The sequence below is a fragment of the Parambassis ranga genome, chromosome 16, assembly GCF_900634625.1.
Source record: "Parambassis ranga chromosome 16, fParRan2.1, whole genome shotgun sequence".
Lineage (NCBI taxonomy): Eukaryota > Metazoa > Chordata > Actinopteri > Ambassidae > Parambassis > Parambassis ranga.
This window is the reverse complement of record NC_041036.1, coordinates 9,110,962-9,135,711: the sequence shown is the minus strand read 5'-3', so window position 1 is coordinate 9,135,711 and position 24,750 is coordinate 9,110,962. Positions and strand designations below refer to the sequence as shown.

General features: G+C 43.8%; 4 protein-coding genes across 8 annotated transcripts; 1 reads left to right on the top strand and 3 right to left on the bottom strand.

The window, feature by feature from the left end:
• Window positions 1-2: 2 nt before the first annotated feature.
• mdh2 (malate dehydrogenase 2, NAD (mitochondrial)) lies at window positions 3-1,569 on the bottom strand. The gene has a single exon (XM_028424945.1). The coding sequence runs from the start codon at window positions 1,440-1,442 to the stop codon at window positions 429-431; it is 1,014 nt and encodes a 337-aa protein (XP_028280746.1). The 5' UTR covers window positions 1,443-1,569; the 3' UTR covers window positions 3-428.
• Window positions 1,570-1,610: 41 nt separating this feature from the next.
• On the top strand, window positions 1,611-5,366 carry LOC114448178 (E3 ubiquitin-protein ligase rnf146-like). Of its 2 annotated transcripts, none has more exons than XM_028424944.1 (3): window positions 1,611-1,755; window positions 2,449-2,508; window positions 2,677-5,366. In XM_028424944.1, exon 3 carries the CDS (start codon window positions 2,689-2,691, stop codon window positions 3,847-3,849), a length of 1,161 nt encoding a protein of 386 aa, XP_028280745.1. In that variant the 5' UTR covers window positions 1,611-1,755; window positions 2,449-2,508; window positions 2,677-2,688; the 3' UTR covers window positions 3,850-5,366. The 2 variants fall into 2 exon arrangements, with proteins under 2 accessions (XP_028280745.1, XP_028280743.1); XM_028424942.1 differs by having other exon boundaries at window positions 1,611-1,760.
• Window positions 5,367-6,076: 710 nt separating this feature from the next.
• Window positions 6,077-8,592, bottom strand: echdc1 (enoyl CoA hydratase domain containing 1). Of its 3 annotated transcripts, XM_028425861.1 has the most exons (8): window positions 8,546-8,586; window positions 7,941-8,012; window positions 7,458-7,633; window positions 7,235-7,377; window positions 7,107-7,159; window positions 6,902-6,982; window positions 6,381-6,824; window positions 6,077-6,345 (listed from the first exon to the last, which is right to left on the bottom strand). In XM_028425861.1, exons 2-7 carry the CDS (start codon window positions 8,003-8,005, stop codon window positions 6,407-6,409), a joined length of 936 nt encoding a protein of 311 aa, XP_028281662.1. In that variant the 5' UTR covers window positions 8,006-8,012; window positions 8,546-8,586; the 3' UTR covers window positions 6,077-6,345; window positions 6,381-6,406. The 3 variants fall into 3 exon arrangements, with proteins under 3 accessions (XP_028281662.1, XP_028281663.1, XP_028281661.1); XM_028425862.1 differs by having other exon boundaries at window positions 6,222-6,824; window positions 7,235-7,373; window positions 8,546-8,592; XM_028425860.1 differs by having other exon boundaries at window positions 6,222-6,824.
• Window positions 8,593-12,047: 3,455 nt separating this feature from the next.
• On the bottom strand, window positions 12,048-23,546 carry mtcl3a (MTCL family member 3a). Of its 2 annotated transcripts, XM_028425247.1 has the most exons (8): window positions 22,678-23,546; window positions 22,264-22,431; window positions 18,190-18,492; window positions 16,614-17,093; window positions 16,317-16,396; window positions 14,361-16,131; window positions 13,492-13,533; window positions 13,270-13,411 (listed from the first exon to the last, which is right to left on the bottom strand). In XM_028425247.1, exons 1-7 carry the CDS (start codon window positions 23,104-23,106, stop codon window positions 13,504-13,506), a joined length of 3,261 nt encoding a protein of 1,086 aa, XP_028281048.1. In that variant the 5' UTR covers window positions 23,107-23,546; the 3' UTR covers window positions 13,270-13,411; window positions 13,492-13,503. The 2 variants fall into 2 exon arrangements, with proteins under 2 accessions (XP_028281047.1, XP_028281048.1); XM_028425246.1 differs by lacking the exon at window positions 13,492-13,533 and having other exon boundaries at window positions 12,048-13,411.
• Window positions 23,547-24,750: the final 1,204 nt, after the last annotated feature.

Sequence of the window (24,750 nt, the reverse complement as noted above, 5' to 3'; positions counted from 1 at the left end):
TAATCAGTTAAAGCTAAACCGTTTATTGGTGGAGTGACTATTTTGCTCATCAGTAACATCTAGTGTATCTGTTACAGGCATAATGACAGCTTTTCCTCCCTGTTCATTCAGCAGAGAAATCCCCAACTGTACATGAAATGAATGTATATAAATTTTTTTTCCAACGTCATTTGCAAAATATAGATAAGTCACAGTACAGTATGTACACAAATCACAGGTGCAAGATCAAGCTGCTTTTGAATAAATGTAAGGGACAAAGGGATCAAGGTCAAAACTGGGATTTCTGAATCAAGATGGCTCTTCTGCTAAAACAAAAATGAAAGAGGAAACACTGGCAGATCTCAAGAGTCACTCAGATGCCTTCTTAAGACGGATCAAATTTTTAATCACAACGGCTGTTTGTCTATGACTAACTTAGTGCTTCCTGTTCACTTCATATTAGCCACAAAATCTTCACCCTTCTTGATAGAAGACTTCAGCTCATCCATAGCATCAGCCACCAGCTTCTCCTCAAAGGCAGACAGCTTGCCCAGGCCAAGGTTCTTCTCAATGCCGCTCTTCCCCAGGAGAAGAGGTGTGGAGAAGTACTTGCACTCTGTCTCCTCAGACCTGACGTAGGCGCACTCTACCACACCCTCCTTTCCATTCATGGCGTCCAAGACAGAGAAGGTGAAGCGGGCACCAGCATAGGCCATGGATAGGGTTGCAGATCCAGCCCCAGCTTTGGCTTTAACCACCTCTGTACCGGCCTCCTGGATCCTCCCAGTCAGGGCAGACAGCTGGTCAGCAGGGAACTCCACTTTAGGTGTGCACTGGGAAATCAGAGGAATTATGGTCTTTCCAGCATGACCTCCAATGACTGGTACATTGACACGAGCTGGATCAAGGCCTTTGAGCTCTGCCACGAAGGTGTTCGCTCTGACAATGTCCAAGGTTGTGACACCAAACACCCTGTTAGGGTTGTACACTCCATGCTTCTTCATGACCTCTGATGTAATAGGGATGGTGGAGTTTACAGGGTTAGCGATAACACAGATCATAGCCTCAGGGCAGTTGCGGGCACAGGCATCGACCAATGTAGCTACAATGGTGGCGTTGGTGTTGAAAAGGTCGTCACGGGTCATGCCAGGTTTTCTGGGCACACCTGCGGGGATGACCACGACTTCGCAGCCCTGCAGAGCAGCATCGAGCTGGTCCGGGCCCATGTGGCCGGTCACCTGGGCCCTCGTCTCGATGTGGCTAAGGTCTGCACCGACACCGGGTGTGTGGGCAATATCATACAAGGAGAGGTGACTCACCAGGGGACTGTTCTTGAGCAGCAGCGATAGCGGCTGGCCTATGCCGCCTGAAGCCCCGAGCACCGCCACCTTGGAGTTGTTCTGCGTGGAGGTGGACAAGCTCCGGACGAGGCTAGCGGTGGGTCTCACTGCACGGGAGAACATTTTTGTTTCTGTGTCGTCTTAATTCGAAGTAAATAAAAATACCGTCAAAGCCCCTCTCCTCTGTGACACCAACGTCCTTTAGCAACGTGCAATCAGGAAGACTCCTAAACAGTCATGCGTCGAAGATAAAAGCTCGTACGAGATTACGTCAAATTGCGTCATCACGTAGTGGTACGTCGTCGTCTTTATCTCTGCTTCTTTTTCGGAGGAAAACAAAGCCAGTTAACATTGGAAGTCGCTAAATTAGCACTGGAGATTAATATTGTCACACGAATTGTAACAGTTAATTGGACCAGCCTAGACAGATATAGCGGTACGGTACGTATGCAGTCGTCGCATTGTATGTGTCGTGAGAAAATGCTTCTCAGTGCGTTTCTCACGTCGTCTTGCTAAAATAAGCTAGCGCCGTCAAATGAACTCCGTCTATTTGCTGGATTCAGAGTGCTGCCCTCTACATAGCCAGCGTTAGCTAACTACAACAGGTTTTACTGTCAATATAGCTTTTCCGACCTCAAAAGCCTTGTATAATGTTATAATTTGACTTGTGTTTCTATATCCTTATGGTAACAACAAATGCATTCCTTTTGAGTAGCTGCTGCGTGTGTTAACATTTGCTAAACAAGTTTTCGTGTAGGCTATGATCAGGTAGTATTGACGTTACATCGTTAGCTACTGATTTTACTGTTAGTAACGTAAGCTATTATTATCAATAGTCCAAACACAAAAGGCTGCTGGGCTGTAGGCACACATTAGTAACAGTTAGCTGACACAACCAGCTGATTGTAAGTTAACAGAGCAGCCCTTTGTTCCTCATAGAGTTACCTCTTACATTTCGGTCATAACTGGGTGAATTACCGCTGATTTGTTTTAACGTCAGACTTGCAACTTGAGTGTCACGTAAAGTTTGGTATTGAGAATGTTTACATGAGAAATACTTTGATGTTATGCTTGACAATTACATATTATCCACATAAATTTACACTTCTCTCTCTCTCTCTCTTGGCAGTTGCAAGTCTGAAGATCCAACAGCTCTCCTAATGATACATCAGCATTAAGACTACTTCAAGTAAGTATCGGCTTACAGATAATACATACTACATTCTCCAAATAAATATTTGGTTTGTTTCTAGTTACCACAAATCTTCTATTACATCTTTTATTACAAAACATGTGTTATATGCTATATGCTGCACATTTTAATACAGTCTTTTTTACAATTGTCCCTTTTCTTCAGTACTTCTTAAGGATGGCAAGTTGTGGAGAGGTAGACCACTCTGTGAGCTCGCTTCCATCCAGTAAGAAAGGCAGCAGTAGTGGAGGTGGAAGTGGGAACAGTGCAGAATCATCATGCTCTGGCTCCAGCAACTCATCCCCAGCCCTATCTGTACCAGAGTGTGCCATCTGTCTTCAGAGCTGCGTCCACCCTGTTCAGCTGCCATGTCATCACGTCTTCTGTTTCCTGTGTGTGAAGGGAGCATCCTGGCAGAGCAAACGATGTGCTCTCTGCAGACAGGAAGTACCTGATGACTTTCTGGAAAGACCTACACTTCTCTCTCCAGAGGAGCTGAAAGCATCAGCAGGAGGTCGAAGTGGGGCAGCAAGTGATCATGCTTGGTATTATGAGGGCCGTAATGGTTGGTGGCAGTATGATGAGCGAACCAGCCGTGAGCTGGAGGACGCTTTTTCCAAAGGCAAGAAGACGGCTGAAATGTTGATTGCTGGCTTTTTGTATGTGGCTGACTTGGAGAACATGGTGCAGTACAGGCGCAATGAGCACGGTCGTAGACGCAAGATGAAGCGGGACGTTTTGGATATTCCGAAGAAGGGAGTGGCAGGACTGCGGTTGGACACCGAGGGTGTTACTGGGGCCATGGGGGCACCAAGTCGAGAAAACTCTGCTGATGGGGCTGATACCACAGTAACGGGTAACCCGCAACCAGTTACAAGTCTTACCTCTGCTGTCACAGCCCCCTCAGCTAATGCCAGACCTCCCACTTCCCTTGGTGGTCAGCCTAGCACCAGTACTACCCATTCTGTGGCAGATGCATTATCTCAGCTGCAGATCAGCCCCAGGCCCACACCTTCACAGGAGCGTTCTGAGGCTGGGGAAGGAGAGGAAGAAGACGAGGATGAGGAGGCCTCACGCTCCAGGTCCTCTGACCCACAAACTTCTGTGGATGAGTCTGGCTCTGGAGACTGGAGTGATGATGAGGAAGAGGAGGATGAAGAAGAGGAGGGGGGAGATGGGGAGCGTGTGGAGCCTTGGCAGGGCAGGCCACGGAGACAAAGACTAAATCCAGAGGACAGAGCCCCGCCTCGCGCAGAGTCTGCCTCTCCCCCTTCCCCTTCTAGTAGCAGTGGAAGGTCCAGACTGCCTGATGGCCAGTGTACAGTGACTGAAGTGTGAAGTGATCATTGATACCATTATCACAAAATGGCAGTTCCATTCCATTAATTTATTCCTCACTTTATGCTGTTGTTTACTTGGTCACAGATCGGATGTGGGCGGACTGATGGTACAGGTTCACAATGATCTGGATTCATTTGTTTGCCAGTATCATCCTAGCTATCAGTCAGCAGAAGTTTAATGTTGTGGAACTGAGTGATTCAGCACTGAGACAGGAGGTACAGCTTGGGAACCAGTCAAATGAATACACTATGTTGTTGTGAACAATTAATTCTAGGAGGGAAGTGGAACAGACTTATTGTTGGGTCCAGCTGTCATCAGTCTGCTCACTTCTGTTTGAGGGGTGTCAAGTCTGTTCTTTTTCAAATCTAGAAAGTTAAATGGTAAAAGTGACTTGCTATTCTTGTGTTTACATTTATTACCTAATACCCAGAGTGTTTCTGAAAGCCCCAAACTGAGTTGTGACACACAGTGAATGAAGACATAATAGGAGTAAACTCCTGGAAATGGAATTGAGTCATTATACGTGGCTACATTCTAATCAGCTTCACGTTAACTCTCTCAGCTAACATAGCACGCAGAAATAGGCTCACTGAAGCTCAGGTCATCTGACTTAAATCCTTAATAACATGTTCCCAGCCTCCACCGCTGTCTAAATGATTTCCTTCAGATTAAACTAATCATTACATGTTGCTTCAGAATTCTCACACTGTACTGCTTACTTTGGGAATTATTTCAGACTTGATTGTTGTTCGAACAAAGCCTTCAAGTTGTTTATCCAGATGAAGGAAGGAAACAGAAGTTCTCTGATGCTAAGCTTTATGGGTATTTAAATTTGCTGCATAATATTCAACAGTATAGTCATTTTTATTCAGAAGCCTGCAGAATATTTGGGTGGGCATCGTCTTTGATTTGATTTAAATTAACTTGCAGTTTTCTAAAAGTCTAAATTGTCTTGGAGTCCTGTTTTAAAGGAATGTGCATAATAGAAGTACATATCAGGTTTATTTGAACTTTTCCAGGCTTTAAAGAATTGGCATTTAATGTGAAATATCAGTGTTTTCCTTTTAAAAGCTGTCAAGGCCTTTATAATACTCTTATTGTCCCTGACTGAAGTGCTCTCAATTGATGTGTATCTCAAGCATTGTGATTTGTGCGTGTTTAAAGAGAGAGTTATTTAAACACTTCTGGTTGCCAGGATGTTGAGAATCGATGTTTTTTGGGTTAAGTTTGAGTAAATGTTTTTATTTAGTGTTATGTTTGTGCATTTGTAAATCCTCTTGTGCGTTATGTCTGATGGAAGAAGAAAATAAGAACATCGCCATCGCTACCGGCCATTCTGCAGTAATTTCAAATTATGTTATTTTTATATTTCTGACATGCTTACATCATCGGCTCAGTTTTAGACTTTTCATTCTAAAGAATAAAGTTTGTGTAACTGTTTTTGCTTGGCAATGTTTTTGTTATATGGTTTGTAATTTAAGAATAAACTATGTCATTTCATCATCCTAACAGGATGTGTTTGTGCTTGTCTCAGTATTTCGGTGGGCCCTTTATTTTGCTGTGTGGTAGTAAGGGTTCTTGCCGGGTTGGTTTGCTTTAAAAAAAAAAATACATCCATTGTGAGTGTTACATAAACAGGACTATGAATGGCCCCCATTTTAAGTAAGATTTCCTTTTCCTCCAATAAGTCCTCATGACTTTCCTTCATTCACCTTGGAGGTGTTTGGTATTCTTACCACAGCAGGCATTAACACTCCAGCTGGCTGTCTAGTCAGGAAACATGACCTCTGCAAGGGAAACAGGGGATACAAGCCTGGCATCCTCCACGGACCTTGTGATTCCAGTCTGTGCACATTAGTGCTTGTGCAATGACTCATTTGTTGTATATGTAATGAAAAATGAATGACTAATTGGGGCCAGATTTTGTATGATAAATAATATGCATCAAGATTTCTGATACAAAGGCTGAAAGTCAACAATCTTAACAGCAAAGAAACTCCCAGTACTGCAGAAACAGGTTGACCAAGGCCACAGTAACATGCTGAGCGCAGAGGAATGAGCTGAAGTAACCTACAAAGGCAGGTCAAAGAAGGGATGTCTCCATCCTGCAGACATATGCTGCTCCCACTTATACCTCATCAGTGTCTGTCTGCTTCAGTTAGACTCAGCCTGGGATGTATAATCATTACCATAATCATACTGTCAGCAGACCAGGAGGACAGACTCTTAATTTGTTTGTTAGCATACTGGGATTTTAAAGAGAATAAAAACTATAAGGACATGGGGTCATGCAGCATCCTCATTGACAAAAACCTCATTTACAGTATCAGTCTATGCAGTATCAATAAAAAACACACACACACACTGCACCAGGGATATTGATGTTTTTGGTGATAACACTTTAGACACAGCGTTATACTACATGAAAGTACAAAACGTTTTTGATCCACTCAGGTCAGTGATGTTAGCCTCTTCTCAAAGAATTTGTAACTGTTCTCTTTCTGTGGCTTCTTACAAAGAACACACAGCCTATTTGTATAAGAGACACAACCGGTCATTTGTGTTTGGACTTGCTGGCCAAAGCCTGCAGGTTAGCCGGGCCGCCCCATACCGTCCCAAATACATCCTTCTCAGTCCTCAGAGCCTCCGACAGAGGTAGCTCTCTTCCTGATAGCACCACCTTCTTCACAGCCTGGATGACTGGAGCAGGTCCTTTAGTGTAACGACTGAGCCAGTTGTCAGCCAGTTGTAGGGGACTGTCTGTACCTTCTGCTTCCTGTCTGGCCTGCAGCACTCCATCTGCCAGTCCGATATCAAGGCCAAGTTTAGAGTCCACTTTTACAGCACCACCAAGCAGCTTCAGAGCATTCTGGCTTCCGACAATGCGAACGAGTCGTGCTGCTCCGCCCCAGCCTGGGACCAGACCCATGTGTTTATGAACAAACTGAATAACGCTGCCCGGTGCCATTAGTCTATGAGAGAGGGATGACAGACAGATGCTGGATTATTACGTTTTGTACACAATGTTATGCTGCTTGTTACACATTACCTGAAATCACAAGCAGTGGTGAGCTCTGCACCTCCTCCCAACGCTCTCCCCTCCACCAGAGCCACAGAGATGAGAGGCAGCCTGCACTGAGAAAACCATTCTGTCAGCACACTGTGGTGAACATTATGTAATACAAACTTCGTCTAGGCTCACACTGCTCCTTTCATAGCCGACAAAAACACTTAGAGAAAACAAGAGCCTTTACCTGAGCAATCTTGTAAGAGTATTCTGCATGAACATACACATTTTCATTCCATCCTAAAAGGAAAAAAAATATCATTTAGTTGGTACAGAGGAGGGTGAACAGTAAAAATCATTTCTCTGCCTTGGTACCTGTGGGTTGGATATTGCTCGGACAGCATTGAGATCGGATCCAGAGCAGAAAGTTTCAGCAACACCCTGAATGATGAGGCCTTTCCCATCTGTCCAGTTCTCCAGCTCAGACACCCTCTCCTCTAGATCCACCATCATACTGCCTAACAGGAATGAAAACCTCAAACCAAAGAACAGATCTGCAATATATCCAAACACAGCTTTTACTGTACAGTCACCTTACCTGAGAAAGCATTCATGCGTGATGGGTTGTTGAGGGTCAGCACAGCGATACCAGAGTCCTGTTTCAACAGATCGATGGAGCCTCCTGGAAAGGCCTGCAGCTTCTCTCTGACCTCCTCCTGGTTGAAGCCATGGACGCTGGAGTAAACACAACCCCTGGTCTGTCTCTTCAGCAGCCTTACAGGGACACCAAGTATACAGTGTTTGAATGCTATGGATGTGAAAAACTAAGTATGCTCAGCGTCATATTCACAAAAATAAAATATGTTCCTTATTGAACTTCCTTTGATTGTTTACATGGTCATGTGGTTTTTAAAGCATTCAGTGTTGCTCAAGACAGAATGAATAAATGCTGGGATGAATCCTTTAAATGCAATGTTAATACACCTCTCTGAAAACCAATCAAAACATGTGACTGAATATCTCTCATTTTTATTTACTATTACCATCAAGGTTCTAAATGATGCTGGCCAGACTCCATTACCTGGTCCATGTCCCACAGCAGCTGCTGCTCCTCAGGAGCGGTTGCCTCAGTGCACAGAGGACCATCCTGCTGCTGCAAGATGGAGACAAAGTTCAGTGTTTGAACTGTGAGGTCAATCACGACAGACAGCTGTTTTTACAGAAGACATTTTGGCATCTTAAAGCAGGTCCCTGGTTTTTGGTATGATGGACGTCTGAGTTCAACAAACTTACTTTCTCCTGTAACTATCAAGACTAACCCATTTTAGGCTAATAAACACTGCATCATCACATTAACTGAAGGGTTAAACAAACATAATGTCACTAGCAGCTAGACGCTTCCTCATAATACATTACTGCCTACCATCACAACACGAACGCTGACGGGTTACAGAAAGCATTCAAACCTCCGCAATCATAACTGACGCAGGCTTTGTGCGAACTTTTTGTCTGAGTAACCCCTGAATATTTGGAAACTGGATGTCATAAATGCACCAAGTTTCGGCGTCTCTCTGGCTTCATCAGGGCACAACAAGCTCATGAAGTGTTTTTAAATTATTATGTAAAATATTCACAATGCCACTAACAATTACAAACCATTTAACAACAAACAGCAAAAGCACCAACCTTGCTTTAATGACAGCCTGTGTGGTGTTACACTGAAATACGTCCCCTTAGAAACAAGAGCAAAGCGGAAATGTTAAAATGTCATTGGTAACGTATTATAAATGTAGTTCCTCAACTCTGCCACAAGGGGGCGGAAAAATACTAAAATACTACCACGCAGCAACACTTTGTAATTCTAAACACGAACCACATACATGTTGCACAATAATAATTTATGGTTCAGCATGAACTTTTAATATCGTTCATCAGAGCGGAGCAGAGAGCTCTGCTCTTTCTCTGTCACAACTCTGTAAACATGCCGAGGAACTGCCTCTGCAGACATGTCCTTATTCAGAAGTATTGATAGAAGGTTGCAAGTATAACACCGTGTATTGTGTTGGTGCTTACTGAAGGATTGTCCTTTTTCATGGTAAAACACCATCATAATAACAGCCTGTGTTTGCCTCAAGCTGACTGAGACTTAAAGTTAGTATCACTGTGGACATGTCCAAGTCTAACACTGTGTCAACATACTGTCAAAACAACAGTCATCAGACTTGGTTTTATATGTGGCCAAGCTAAAAAAAACCAGGACTGTGTAAATCTTTAGTGAAAGAGAACAAAGGAAGGTATTTGAGGTTTGGAAAATTAACAAGAATGAGATGGAGATTACCTTCTCCAGAGAGGAGTTTACATATAAAGTAAGGCTACTAACACAGAAGCTAGGCCCTCTTTTGTTATTGGGTGCTGGGCGTGCTCCTGTTTTCCATCTGTGGTCGATGTAGACTTCGTCTGAGGAAATGTGCGCTCCAACCTCTTTCCAGAAACATGTAATATCATACTGAGAGGTGCCACCTTTCTGAGGGTCAGTAAAAAGTGTGAAATGCTCTGGGATCACAGTACAGTGCAAACACAGACAGATGGACATAAATTGCTGCTGACCTTTGTCTGCATTAAATTGGTCTGGGTTAAAAAAAACACACACACAAAAACACATTTGCATATAAAGAAAAAAGAGTCAGACAAAAGGTGATGTTGACAGAGCTGACACCAAAAGAAACAAGAGTGAGAGGAGGATATAAATACCAAGAGATGGTGCAGGAAAAGGAGAGGGAGGTTGAGACACTTCCTGCCCTGTGGTCTGAGCTCTGGCTACAGGGAGCATAAATCCTTCACTTCTTTTCACATATCCTCTACCGCTGTTCACAGCCCCGAGCATCTCTGGAAAAAAACAGGAACTAAGCATGTTATAGTTGGATTACTGAAAGAAAACATCACTGATCCACCAACTTCCCCTCATGCTGCAATATTCTGATACAAATAGTCTTGGATTAAGTCAGATTTCTTTTACAGATTAAATTATTCTGTTCCTTCATTAAAGGTCATCAGCATGGCTACACTGAGCTGCATTCAACACTGACTGTGGTCTATTTAAAAGTGGGGAAGGAATTCAAAAAAGGTTGGTGGGACTCTTCCTAGGCAGGCATCCCAGACATGCTGACTCTCTTGTACAGTACATTCAGCTCGGTCAGCGAGCCTGCAACCTGTCTGTAAATATCATTCAGTGAAGTGCAGCACCTGGAGGACACAGGGGCATGCATATTATAATCAATGCACAGGATTTTCTAAGTGATTTCCACATATTCACTGGCAATGCAGCGTGTAATATGTGTGTTCTCTGTCATAAAGTTCACCTGTGAAACCATTCCCACATGATGCCTGTCCAGGACCATTCATCATCTGTTCTGTCCTCTCAGCCGGTTTTATTATCTGGAAATCGATGATGCAGCCGCAGACTGATAATGGAAGGCCGTCTGAAATTACAACCAGGCTAATGGGGAAAAAGAGACCAACAGAGATACACTCATCACTCATTTATCTATATGCATGCACACATGTTTCTGCATGAATGTGAATGTGAGTGCATGCATGCCTCCTTGCCTGTGTGTTTCCTTATCCTATAGAGCCATGCTGACTACAGCGCATTCCCCCTGACTTCCTGTGGAGCCCCAGACAGCTGCATATCGATCAGTGTACTCATGCATCAGTTTAAAGGCCACACACACACACACACACACAGATCAAACAAGTGCCAGTAAGGCTCTATTTCAGAGCAAGAAGAATGGCAGTTTGGCAGGTGCCAGAGGCTCTCAGGAGGCCAGCAGGGTTTCCTGTGAGGAGTACTGAGCAGTTAGTCAGGCTAGCGAAACAATGAACACTTGTCAGTGGAAGCAGTTATAAGAAGCACAGTGTGACCCAATGTTTTCATAAGAAGAAAATATTTTTGTAAAGATATACCCAGTGTTCCATGCACCACAGTGGGCAAGACATTCTTCGCAGGCCAGTCAAGCTTTACAAGCTTCACTATTGCCATGGCGATAAAGCCATGCAGGTTGCTGCTTGGTAAAATGTAACACAGCTAATTAGAATTCCTATAGAGTGTACAGTGTACTAAGGGCTGTGCAGCTATCTGATTAGATCTTGAAAACTGTGCCTGCATGTAGTCCTTTAAGACATGTGGTCTTGAATAAAAAGCAATCCCTGTTCTGTTTAGCTTTTTTCAGAGCAGATCGTGTCTTAGCCTTTTTCACTGTTATCACTGAAAGTTTAAAGTTTGCCAATAACTATCAGGACAATGACTTGTAGGCTGTATGAAGTAGCTGCTGTCCCCACTCACTGATTATTTCAACTAGACTTACTCTGAGCTTGCATGACAAAATACAAATTGTTCCATACATTCCTTCCAGTGTTGTGCTTTTAAGCAGGACCAGGATCTGGACAGTTAGGCCCAGTTACATAATAGTTTCAGCATCTGGAAGCCTCCAGATGTGTGCTCTGGCCAGCAGTGGGAATCTACACTATTGTCCAACCTTGACACAGGGGAAAAAAGGGTGAGACAGCCAGCACAGAACCAGGCAAGGCATCTGGAGGGAATGACAATATTTATATATATATCAGCGACGGGGTAGGATTTCTGGCACCACCACATTGTTGCACCTGTTATTTCAGTCAGCCTAGAGTACCAGGTTTCAGGGTGAGGGGTTACATGTCCGTCCCTGTCAGTGCCACGGGTGTGCATGATTATATGTTTGCATGGCGGCGTGTCCCTTTTTATATGTTCTATGAAGGTGAATGGCCATTTAAGTGTGTGTGCAGTAAGATTCTGAAGTAATAAGGCAGCTTTTCATGTATAAATAAATTTGCATTAACATTTACAGGAGAACTCAAACACACAAAAACACATTATTATAGAAAGACATTTTCTGTGCTGCTGTCGAGTTGGTCTGCATCACAGTGTCACCACAGAGGTCGAAGCACGAGGAGCCAGACAGTCATTTGGTTCTGGTTGTAAGCAGGAAGGTCACGTACAGCTCGATTCATAAATACTAATCTGCAATATTTGATTGATGTTCAGAACATATTAAATTAGTGGTCATTGAGGACCGGAGAGGCATGCAGGCATTACATCCTGCAAGGGTTAAACAAATGCAAGAGCTTAACTGTAATATGGAAAGAGAAGGGAAATCATTAAGTCCTTGTTTATTACACAAAAAACAGCAAAGGCATCACTTTCATATGATTCACCACTTTGACCCCACCATCCCAGATACGTCTGATATGTGACCATTCAGAAATAGTAAAAGTGGAAAAAACAGCCTTTCTATATCATTTACAAGCAACGTTATTTATGCTATGCAAAAAAAGGCTCTCCAGGATGAGGTTTATATACATTTTGTTTTGAAAACATCAACAGTGGGTGGACAGGGAAAAAACATTCATAAACAATGCTTTCAAATTCTAAACCGAGGAGAAACGCATAAGAAACCAGCCTTTGGTACAAAGTTATAAAAAATGAACTGACTTTTAAAATGGTTCATATATAACTAAATGATTTTGCTTAACATTGAAAAATGTAGAGCCAAACATGGATATAAAGCAAAATATTTTAGTCACAGGCAAGGTACAGAGTGAAGGCAGAAAACTGGCATTACTGTATTCAGAGAGTAGTCTTTGCTCTGCTGTCTTTATGACTGAACTCAACATGATGCTGCATATTATGTATGGAAAATCATCATGTGTGCAAGAAACACACAAATATGTTGCACACAAAGTCAAAATAAGGTACATGATGAATACATTGCTCTGGGTTTCACTTGGCTGAGAGCTTGTAGACCATTCTAACATGAAGTAGCATCACTTTAAAGGCTGTAAATACAGTACAGTAAACAGAGGGAGCATTGAAGAGTCTGTTGTTGGTAGATCTGCAAGGCTACACTAGTCAAAGCTAGAATCCAGACCTGAGCATAGGATATATCCATTCAGATGGTTGGCATAAATGCATGACACACACACAGGCTGCGGTCATTGTTTGGAAAGTGATGGTCTTCCGACACTATGCATGATGCTTGGCAAGACAATCAGAGCACACTGCAGAGTAACTGAAGCAGATCCTCTGTTCACTGATCTGGGTCAGTTAGGCTTCACTGGATGCCACTTACATTCTGATAATGAGTTGAATGAACTCACAGCTAAAGCACTTCTGAGTCTGTAATAGTGGAGGAGCAGTCTGTATTTGGTATATACAACAGTAAAAAGATAAAAGAGGGTTTGGAGGCTATCACTGAGGGCTTCTGGTTGGTGAAATGGACATCAGATGACAGTCTCTATGTGAAAGGCATGTGAGTAGGTAAAGGCGGAAGTGTGTTTCTGGAGGGGGAAGGATGGAGGCACGACGGGGGTGGTAGAAGGAGAGGAGGAGGAGGTGGAGGAGGACGAAGTTGGAGAGCGGCTGGCCCATCTGGACGGGAGGCGACGATTAGGTGGACGGGCCGGCCTCGAAAAGTTCTTCTGGACCGAGGAAGAAGAAGCAGGTGACTCCTGATTTTCCTGAGGAGAAACAAATGAATTAACGTTTAGGATTATCACACAATTCTGTCTACAATCAGATTCACACTCAGATACTTTACATTGTCATTTTGTCACGTGTTCCATCTGTTGTCTTCTTGACCCTACGGAGAACAACAGGCATATTTCAAACAGGAACGCCGAAAAAAAAAAATCTGCACGGACATGTGAAAAGGTCACACGAGTAGATCCCACTGCTTTTGGTTAAGAGGAAAATTGAAGTGAATGCGTTACATATGCTGTGGGTCTACCGCGAACCAGCACTTCAGGACGGTGGAAGTAAAACACTTAAGTGGTGCCTCTAATTACATTCTTTTCATGAGGTCAAGTAAAATTGGCTTGATAATTTCTCCTACAATTTCTCTAACATTTGCATGACTTTAAAACAGTAATCACTTCAGCTTTCCTACTTCTGTGGTCTGCCAAGGGCATTAAGTCAGCTGGCTTCTTGCAGATACTTCTGTGATTACAACACAAAGGCCAGAACAACACTTCAGCTATGAGGCCCCATGGAAGGACTGAAAGATGAAAGAAAAGCTGGTGAGTGTGATAAACTTTATATACCACACTGCCAGTTCTTTCTATTAGAAGCCTTTAAGCAATGGAATGGCCCAGATGCCCAGATTATAATGGAGGCTTTGGCCTGCTTCTGTGTTTTAGCACATACCCGAAATAAACAACATTCCCATCAGAGCTGTCCTCAGTCAAGGGCAACCGCTTAGTGTTTCAAAATAAAAGAGAACAGTACAAAATGTACAAGTTCATCCAGGTGCACCGGCAGACGTGGCCCTTTAGAATAATTAGATCTTAAGTCAAAATAAAATACAGAGTTGGAGTTTTTCCACAGATGAACACAAACATCTGAAAAATGAAAATCAACAAGTAAAGCATCTGCATATTAGTTTGCATACTAGAGCCAGACTCCACCCACCTGCACTACAAGTTGCATCTCCTTAATGGCAATGGCGCTTCCGAGCTGTGCGTGTGTGGTGAGCGTTTGTGAGGTGAATGAAGTCTGCGTGTGTCTCAGAGTAGGTGGCAAAGGCAGGGGGGCCATGTCCGGCATGTCCAGTTCTGTGACAGTCTCCTCCTGCCTAACACTGGAGTGAAAGCTCGAAGGCATCTCAATCTGTTGGCTCTGGTTCTGTTGTGTACGAGCTGCACTCTCATAATTTTTCAAAATCCTTTCCACTGCCCCGTAGTTGGACCTGGATCCCTCAGGTCGGGGATATGCAGCAAGAGTGAGGGGCTTCCAGGGATGGTCATTCATCATTCTGGGCCCAGGCCTGGAGGAGTCAGACACATGTCTTGGCTGTGTCATCTGTGTCTGTTTGCTCTCAGTGCTCGACTGCTGGAGTGAAACAGCAGCTCTGCCTGGCTGAGGCTTTGCTCCATGGGGATCCTCTTTCTTGAAGCTGGAATCATCCACAGGCAAGGTGGGCTCAGGAAAAGAAGCCTCAGTAGCTGCTCTGTGTTGTGTTTTTCTGGAAGGACTGCTTGGTGTTCGAACTTTGTGCTTGACTGCAGAATGGTGTACAGGGTTCTGTGGGGCCACCATGGCTTCTCTGAGTTCAGCCTGTGGCCGAGCAGATGAGAAGACAGAAGAGGTTTCCTTGTCTTTACTGACCTCAAGGGGCTTAGGATTTTGTATTGTGGAATCCAAAATGGAGAGAGATAATGTCACTTCAGAATGTGTTCTCATAGCACTAGTGGTGACATCAGTACAGTGTGGCTGAAAAGTCTCTTTGGGAGATAAAACCTCGTCTGATGCAGTAATGGATGTTTGGTAACCCACAGAGCAGGCATCTGTTACAGTCAAATTGTCTTGTTCCTCTACCCCTCGGCCCATCTCAGCTTGAAACAAAGTTCTGTTGAACTCAGCTGTTTTTTGTTCCAGCATTATGTTTCTCCTGGAGCCCTGGAGGTTGGGGCTGGCAGGTGGTATTTCCAGAGGGGATAAAAGCAAATTAACAGGCAATTCTCTGACAACTGGAGGTGTCTCAAGCTCAGGTCTTTTTAAGCATCCAAATCCAGGGCTGCAATCTGAGGCCGGGTCTTTTCCAGCACTCCGTATGTTGACTTCAGAGAAGCTTTTCTGGACTGTGTCACACGTAGACAACTTACTGCTAGTAAACTTGCTTGCATCACAGGACCAGCGGTTGTGGCAGCAGCCCTTGTTACAGTTAGCATTAGCAGGCACAGAGCATGATGTTACCGCACCATCTATCAAAACTTTTCCTTCATTTTCCTGTAGCATAGCCTCAAACTTTCTGACGATGGATGGGCTGTTACACTTTCTGTCCACTAAAACACAGGGGCTGTGGCACTTCCTTACTGTCGACATGGGGGATTCTGGGATGTGTAGCTCTGTGTCTGGTTGCGTAGGACTGCACAGATTCCAAGAAGAGGTACGGGGAGGGATAGGAGGAGCTGCTGTATCCATTTCAGAGTGTACTCCAGGGCTTGTCTGTGTGTAGCTCTCCGGATCAGCAGTGTTTGTTGTCCAGAACTCGTTTGGCCCTCTAGCGTCCTGCCAGGTGTTATCTGGTAACGAGGGAACCCAATTTTCCCTCTCTGACACCCAAAGGTCATCAAAGATGTGGCTGAGATTGGAGGGAGCTTCATCTACCTCCAGGCGGGTTTTATCACTGATGAAGGGTGTCTCACTTTCCTCAGGTAGGCACAAGGATTCAGATTGATTCCTGAAAAAGAATTCGAGCATAATCACCTTTAACAATCTATTTTCAATATTTGTTATTCACAAACAGCACTGAAACAACCACAGCATTTATAGTACTGCTCATTTATGTACATGGCAAGCAACAAATGTGATCTCATCATGATTCTGTGTCGGTGCCAAGATGTTAGCATAGCACTGAGGGTTTACCTTTTATCTCCACCCTTCTTTCTGATCTCATCCTGATAACTGCAAAGCTCCTCACTTACTCGGGCTATCTCCTCTAGAGCCTGAAACACACAAAGTGTCAGAAAATAAGTCAGGCTGAATTCTGCATGTTACTGAAGGATAGTACAAATTAATCACAAACAAAAAGTTGGGGCATAAAAGGTTTGATTGGCACACAAGCAACCAGGGTACAACCAAAACACAGATCCAAGTTTATAATAGCAGCAAAAAAAACACATATATCTTTATATAAAATTCTGAAATGTCCTAAGCACTCACTGCAGTAAGAGCGGTGGCATTTTTCCTCATGCTGCCATCACCGATCTCTTCCCACAGAGGTCTTTCTTGAGGAGTAACACAGACACTTGTATCCTTCCCTTTACACGCTTCCTGTGTTGTGCCACATCCAGGAGCTCGATGAAGAATAGCATCCAGCTCTGTTGTATCCACAGTGTCTTGCTGCCAACTGCTTCTTGTTCTCAGTTCATCCAAGAGCTCAAGTTTGGTTTGGTCATTCTGGCTGAACTGACCACTAACATTAAACATGTGGAGGCTGTCTGGATGGAAACAGTTATCATCCTTGTTACCACAAGCACTGTTACCGCTGACGTTGCAGGCATGACTGCAGTCAGGTAAAGGTGGATGTCTGTTTGCAACTGAGTGGCTGCTGGAGTTTTCACTGAGGACGCTGGAGCCCGTGCTGGTAGACTGTAGGCTGAGCCCGGGCCTCACGTGCTTGGCTCTCACCTCAGAGTATAGCTAGAAATGGGAAGAAGAAAAATAAGTCAGACTGTATTCAGCTATAATGCAAAAGCCAAATGTTTAAATATGTTTTATGTCTATGTGTTTTCCAGTAACGGAGGGAAAGCAATGTTAAATAGAAATACACAGCACACACTGCATTCCCCTCCCACATGGCTGTAATGCTGGCATTAAATATATCACGGAAGAAAGTTACATCAAAAATACAATTACACAATATCATTCTGGATCCCTTGATTATGCGCAATCACAAACAACTGTTGCGTGAAGAAAGATAGCACTGGAACTAATGGACATTTTTGGACCAGAGTATTAAAAAACATTCAAAGAATTCTCCCAAAAAAAACAAAACAAAACACTGGATAACCTCTAGCCTTCTACCATGATAATCTCAAAATAGTAACTATTTCATGTTGACTGGGCTCCTTTCCCATCATGCAATATGTGGATGGGACTACTGCCTCTCTGCTTGCTTTATTCCTCTGTGGTTTTCCTCTCTTATTTTCTGGTCTCAAAGGGGCAAATGAGAGCCACATGTTCTTTTCATAGCAAATTGTTCCAGTGCTTTTGCTTTCTATCCAGCTACTACACAAATTAGCTTTTCAGAGCATGTCAGTTTTTAATCCACTTCTATTTATCTGTAGATTTGAACATTGTCATCGCCAGTGTTAAGCTGTCCTAGCCTTTGAACCTATGCAATTATAATCATTCATCCTTCTGAGAACCATAGCTGCATTGCATATGGCTTCCCATGCACTGAGCTGCTTGTGGTATGTAACAATCCTATCCAACACATCCTGTTCACCATCAAAACTGTCAAAATAATATCTGTGATCAGTGCAGCTGCAGAATCTGAGGAACGGAAGAGGAGGCTCTCCAACTTTTGTGCAGAAAGGCTATTGTCTGCATCTACGTGGCTAGGTTAAACTGTGTGCTGTGGACCAGAGGTTCAGACTGTGATGGTGGTGCTGGAGATGGCCTAATAAGAGTGTAAGCATCAGGAGAAACCAAGGTCAAACGATGCAACTGATTTTATAATTGACCCAAACAGGTTCTCCTGTTTGGTCTCTCTCTGTACCTGGATATTGCCTACCTCTTCTATTTTCCTCTGCATATCCTTCAGTTGGCCCTCCCACTCTTTTCTCTCCACGTCAAACTTTTCCAGCAGCTCAGCTTTCTCCCGTAACCAGTCCCTCTCATTGTGCTCCAGACGGCAGCGCAGGTCCATGGCTGTGGAATGTGTGTCCACCAAGATCCTCCGCTGCTCTTCCCTCTCCCTGCGGATCATCGAAGTCTCACAGTGTTGTTCACGGGGACCATGTGATGCCACCAAGCCAGGACCTGCAGCTGACTGGACCCCTCCGCTTAACAATCCATTAGCTTCTCTAGCCTCCAACTGAGAGAACCAGACAGAGAGTGCAGAGGGTACAGAGGAGAGAAAAGCAGAAAAAACAGGATACATTTCAGTTGGATGGGATGAGAGCCAGATGACAAGAGATGCAAGGCATGAGTGGGAGAAAAATGTTTAAAGTTGAATAAAAAGAATGAAGGAGTGGCAGGAAGGGAAGGTAGAGGAAGTGGGGAATATTGCACCACGGGGATGAGTGTGAGTGGGTTCAGTGGAGTAAAGCGGGAGAGACGACAAAAACTGAGAGAACAGAGAGAAAATATCCTGTAATTACTCACGCATTGGGTTTGTGAGTTCAGGGCCTTTCTATGGTATATCACTAACACAGGACACAGTGCAGGATATGGCAGGTTTACACAAAACAAAATGTTTCTGGAGATGTGGCCTTTGCCAGTCTACTCGTGATTTTATATTATTCAGAAAAGAAGATACTACAAATAATACCCAGTTTATTGGATTAAATGTAACATTTTGGTTTTAAATAAGATAATACTGAGTGCTACTTTTCAATGCTCCTTTCATGAAAATATCAATGGCATTTCCTCTGGGATTTTCCCTGCTTAAAGCCTGCCACATTGCAAGATTTTACACTGATTTATACTCTGCTCTCAATTCAGGCCCTGGAAATGCCTGAAGTTGAGATTTGGTGGTAATGGTGTTTGGGAAACCTATCTGAAAGTTAGTGTGTATCCTCTTTTGAAGACTGTAAGGAAAAGGGTGTGTGTTGTGGCACGCAGATCTGTAGATTCTGTGGTAAATGTGAATTTTTGCTGTTAGTATAAAGAGAGGAAAATGTTGGCTTTGGTACTGGAAAGAGCCACGGACAACGCCTGTGCATGTGCATATATCCATCTGTGTGTGTGTGTTAGAATGGCAGAGAGAGAGAGAATGCATACGAGCATGCCTGAATGTGTTATTTCAGTGTTCAGCCACAGACATCAACCAAAGCCTTCTTACAAGCCTCAGTCATGGTGCTATTTCTGCATGTGGCCTGGGGTCAAGAAATTATGGTGTAGAGAAACAAGTCAACCCATTCTGTCTGTCTTTAATCCACAATTAGAGATGGAAGATGATGGCTGCTGTCCACAGTCTATTTAAACATGTAAATATAAACAAACAGTGGACGTCCAAACACAAGATGCTTGGAGGGCTGAGCCACTGTTTTCATTGATCAATGATTGTCTTAAAGGAAATGGTGAAGGAACTAAACATGTAAACAAAGATCAGCAGCATCACATCCAGGTCTGGGAAAAACATTATATTCAGTCTTGAAGAGTAACCTCCAACTACACTTGGCCACCCTGACGGTCACTGTGTGGCACAGGGTATATAAAGGTAACTGTGTCACCAGGGTGAACCACTATAAATAGCAGTCACACAGCCTTGTACATTAATGTCACATTCCCAGGGGCGGTGGGGAGCTGAGGTAAAGAGTGGAGGGGGGGTCGGCAGCTAAGACACAGTGCGATGTCTCCTGGCTGCCAGCAGCATTCATAAATCAGTGGCATACAGAGAAATATGCATGGAAATATCCAGCCTAAGACCTCTGCCTGGGACCTTGAATGCTTCCTTGGTATTTGGTGGTAGTAGTAGTGTCCAGAAATGACGTGGAAACAACACACAGTATGTTACATTCAGCCATAAACTAGCGTGGAGAACAGTGTGTAATTAAAATCTCAAGAATAGAACAAGCATGCAACTGTTTCCGAGCTGCAACCATGTTTACACATAACTGACTCTCTTGAGATTAGAAGCCATAATCTCTTGAGGCCACTATGACCATGTCATACTTTAGATTTCCTGATGCCATTTCACTTACAGGTTGGCTAAAAATTACTTCAATATTCTAATTGAGTGGATGCAAGTCCCATGCTGTCAGATTTTTAATTTATTTTAATTTTTCTCTACAGTTCTGTGCAGCCAATAATAAATGAACCAATTAGAAGTAAAAAAGTAGATTGCACTTAAGAACCCTTTTCAAAGGTACATGCAAATCGCACAATTATTTTTTAACTGAGTGTATGAATAAGGAAATCAGGTCTTTTTCCACTGCAGGAAAAGAATGACCAAGACCAACATTTGGTTATGGACAAATTTACTCTAAACTCTCTCTGTGAAAAAAAGAGTTGGTTACAAGTCTGTAAATCAGTCATCTGATTGCTCAGCTGCAGATGGATACAGAAAATGTTTATTTTAAACCTTATGAGCAGCCTTAGATAAGTACTTGGTAAACATGTACCCAAAAGCATAAACTGTGGCGGGATGTGGCGTTGTGACAAAACAGCCTTTACAATGGAGCTCAGCGTGGCTTCATTCCAAGTCACATTTCACAACGATCAGTGTGGAAAACGGTATGCGACTCTCTGCATAGCTTAATGCATGCTCTATTCAAAATTACTGCACTTTTGGAATGGGCAGTTACTTTGTTGTAGGACTAACACATAAACACACAGATTAACATGAAAAATATATTAAAAAAATACAAATTTCACTCATCTCTGCTGTCCAAACCAAAGAGCCCCTCATATATATTCAATCAGAATCTTGGTAAAAACTTTCATTGTGTGCATCTGTAGAACTTCCAGAGGAAACTGAATTATCTGTCTGGCACTGCCTCACTGGGCTTTACACACACAGAAGAGAACAATGGATGCTTCTGTTTTTATATAGCTCTTTGTCAGCCACACTGTGAGAAGGCCTGAGGGACAAAGCGACAGTAACAGTGTGCCCTCAACTTATTTAAAGCACCTATGTTTTCTGCTAAAGCCACGTTACTGTTTGGAATTCCTGTGCTATCATATCATCAGTTATTTTACCCAGCAGCTTAGCAACATATTTGCACGAGCTTGCTAATGTCCAGCACCATATTATAGAATAAGTAAGGAGTAAGGAGAGCAGAGCTGTAAGTGAGGAGTGGATGTGCGATCGGCTTAAGTCTATGAGAGAATCAGACTGGTCTCAACTGGCAGATAAAGTCACTGTCATCACAACATCAAAGAATGTAAAGATATAAAAAGCACAAAGTCGTTCAGCACATAAACAAATCCAGATCTGATCAGATTTCACACTATCAGAACTTTAAGTCTACAAAGGCTGAACAAGTCACATCAGATTTAAACTTCTACTTCAGGGCAGCAAAATAAATCCATCTTCTGATACAACCACAAAAAATGCTAAATCCCTAAAGCCACACTGCTTTGAAGAATAGCTATGCATGGTTGTTCAAGTGATCTGCCTGGCACAGCATGGCACTGGTATGCAGACTCCCAAGTATTTTCTGCCTATTTCCACCACGTTTAACAGTAGCTGTCCATTCACAGAACAGGCTAACACTTTATCGAGCTAGAGTTAGCATATAAAAGAAAACGAGCGTCTGGTCGAGCCGGGGTAACCAAGTTTGTCTCTTCAGTGCAAATCTTTTGTCTGAACTGGGGCTTGAGTTGGCTGGATGCCAGGGTGACTTATCACCCTGCCATATGGGGGGCAAAACCAGTTCACACCACACGGAATGCCAGACATGCACAGACATGGAAAGATATACAAACGTGACACACACAAGATGTAGAATAGCCTAATATTAAATTATGTGAGCAATGTTAAGTGAGGTATCCTATTTTTGAATAACTGTCCTCATTTGTACATGTACCTGCACACACACACACAACACTAAAGTTCCAGAGATGCTTTCTGGATGCAGCCCACAACCTCAAAAATCCCACCCATGCAGCACCACCGTCATCATCATCATCCCCCACTTACCTGCGCAATCCTGCATTTAAGCTCAGCTTTCTCCAGCTCCCAGGCACATCTGTCTCTGGTATACTGCAGCTGGAGCTCGCTCCTCTTCTCCTCCTCTCTTTTCACCTCCGCCTGCACTTCTTCCAAAACCGTCTTCAGGTCCAGCAGAATCCTCCTGTTCTCCCCTCCCTGCATGGAAACACAGTTGGCAGCAATCTTGTTAATCACATTGAATCACTATCAGTGAAGCAGAAAAAGGAAAAGGAATTCTTAATTATAAACTGCCTATATAAATCAAATGAATGGTGTCTTTTTTAGTTTAACACAACAAATTCACAATGAACAAGTGCCACAGTCAAATAACTTCCCAGTAGGATGTTGACTGACGCAGACATATATTTAGATTTTACAGGGGTAGTAAACATTCTCAATTACTTGTATGTCAGCCACTTCTCTTAACAAACACTCCTTCTCTCGCTTCCATTCTTCTTTGTCCTGTATGTGTCTCTTTTTTAAATCATCAAACTTCTTTTTCAGCCGAGTGTGTTGTGTTTGCTGCTGCTGCTGCTGCTGCTGCTGAGGTTCAGCACCGGGCCACATTTGTCCCCTGAGAATCTCAAACTGGGTCCCTCCTCCACCCTCTTCTCCGGTGGGCGAAGCACCGAACTGGGGCTCGTAGATCTGACTAAAGACGGTGGGTGGAGAAGAGATCCTTCTTAGCGGGCTGCGACTTTTGCCCCTGCCTTTGTGCGCCCTCTCCATCCTGGAGCACGGCACAAACTCCCATCCCTGAGCCGGGACGTATCCTCCGCCAGAACCGCCCCCAGCGTTCAACCCCGAGCCGTTTATAAAGGCACTCCACATATCCCCAAGGCATCAAAATAAAAACACAAGAACCTTAACCGGATAAAGCATTGTAAAATAATCACCACGACATTTTGTAAATATCCATCAGCTTTAAACAGCTTTTCAATAGCATAAGTTATCCAAACCCAGCTAAATCCCCCGTCGGGCGCACAGCAGCACCAAGAGAAGCAGCCGCTGCTGTGCAAACATAGGCAGGACTGGACGCTTTGGTCCCCTCCATATCCACACAGAGGCGAGGTCAAGCAGTCATTATGGGGTCTCCGCGGTGCTTTCCTTTCTATCCTTCACAGATCTCCTCCGTGGTGTAACTTCACCTGCACCGCTTTCCCTCTACATGTTTATCCCGGAGCGCTCCGTGCCGTGCGTACGCTGCGCACAGAGCAGGCGACAGTCCAGAGCTGGCAGTGACTGACACCCAGTAACCACTCCGAGGCGAATGGGAGAAGTCCCCAAAAATAGGCTATCATGGAGTGCACTGATGTAAGAGCGGAGAGGGGAGTATTTTTACACCCTCTGTAACCATGAGTTTATTTTCCTAAAGCTAAATAGCTGAAAGGCGCCTGGAAGAGTCTTAACCAACACTGGCGGCTGCTCTAATTACGCCGCAGGTTGTGCCACCTTGCGCTGTAGTCATGGCAACAAATAAATCCACGCAGCTAGCAAACATCTGTATGTTAATCACACAGATACAGACCTGGGAGGACTCATGACAATAAGTCCTCATGCTTGGGTGGTCGTACCTGGCCTGTAAACACATGTAGCTGCTCCGCTTCTCCTCTTTTGTCATATTCAGAAGACACACTACCATCCTGCTGCCATTCCCCATGATCTGCTATCTCAGCATGCGAGGGGGATGACTATCACGAGGAGAGCGACGATGGGTGGGAAATTATTCATAGTTAAGATACCACAACAGCCGCTACAGATCTACAGTAGCCTATGTATATGCTGGAAGAGCAGCGTGCCTCGCAACATTGTACCAAGAGTGACATAAGTTAGCTTTCCACACAAAACCTCACGTTTTCGTGCGCTAAAATGCTGCGTCCTTACCTTATTATGATCCTAAAAGTTGTCCTCAATCAACAGCAGTAACGTAGCAGATATAATGTCTGCACAGGAATGCAGGGGCTTAGTTAAAAACAACTGGAGAGCAGCAGCCTACAGCAGAAATAATGCTTTCATTAAGTAGAATAAAATTCCCCTTTCTCTCTCTCTCTCTCTCTTCCTCTCCCTCCCTCCCTTCACAGCTGGCCCTAATATGTGACGTAAAACCTCCCACCGGTGGGATGAAGAAGTGGACCGGTGTTCCGCCCCCGTCCTGGTCCGTCAGGTCTGCTGGGTAAACAGATCCACCATGGGCATATTTTTTGGCTAAAGCTTTTACAGACCCACCCAGGAGGTTTTTTTTTCTTCTTCTTACACAATTCTGAATGTCACAAATCCAAATGTGGGTAAAATGCCAATACCCATATCATATTCACCATGAACGCCTGGGTGATTTGTTACAGATTATGTTGACATTTTTGCATGACTCATTCAGTACAGTTGCCCAATAGGAATTTAAGACATGACACTAATGTGTGCTTCAGTGTGTCAGTGTTATTGTGGGCCTGTTCTAGTCTGTCATAAGACGACATATAT

Excerpts from the sequence above, each read along its gene's own strand:
- mdh2 (XM_028424945.1), bottom strand. The coding sequence starts at position 1,442 with ATGTTCTCCCGTGCAGTGAGACCCACCGCTAGCCTCGTCCGGAGCTTG.
- LOC114448178 (XM_028424944.1), top strand. The coding sequence starts at position 2,689 with ATGGCAAGTTGTGGAGAGGTAGACCACTCTGTGAGCTCGCTTCCATCC.
- echdc1 (XM_028425861.1), bottom strand. The coding sequence starts at position 8,005 with ATGGTCCTCTGTGCACTGAGGCAACCGCTCCTGAGGAGCAGCAGCTGC. Across the intron at positions 7,634-7,940 it reads TGCTGTGGGACATGGACCAG|GCTGCTGAAGAGACAGACCA; the intron begins GTAATGGAGTCT and ends TGTCCCTGTAAG. Across the intron at positions 6,825-6,901 it reads ACCACTGCTTGTGATTTCAG|ACTAATGGCACCGGGCAGCG; the intron begins GTAATGTGTAAC and ends CCTCTCTCATAG.
- mtcl3a (XM_028425246.1), bottom strand. The coding sequence starts at position 23,106 with ATGTGGAGTGCCTTTATAAACGGCTCGGGGTTGAACGCTGGGGGCGGT. Across the intron at positions 18,493-22,263 it reads TTAAATGCAGGATTGCGCAG|TTGGAGGCTAGAGAAGCTAA; the intron begins GTAAGTGGGGGA and ends TGGTTCTCTCAG. Across the intron at positions 16,397-16,613 it reads ATGCCACCGCTCTTACTGCA|GCTCTAGAGGAGATAGCCCG; the intron begins GTGAGTGCTTAG and ends TGTGTGTTTCAG.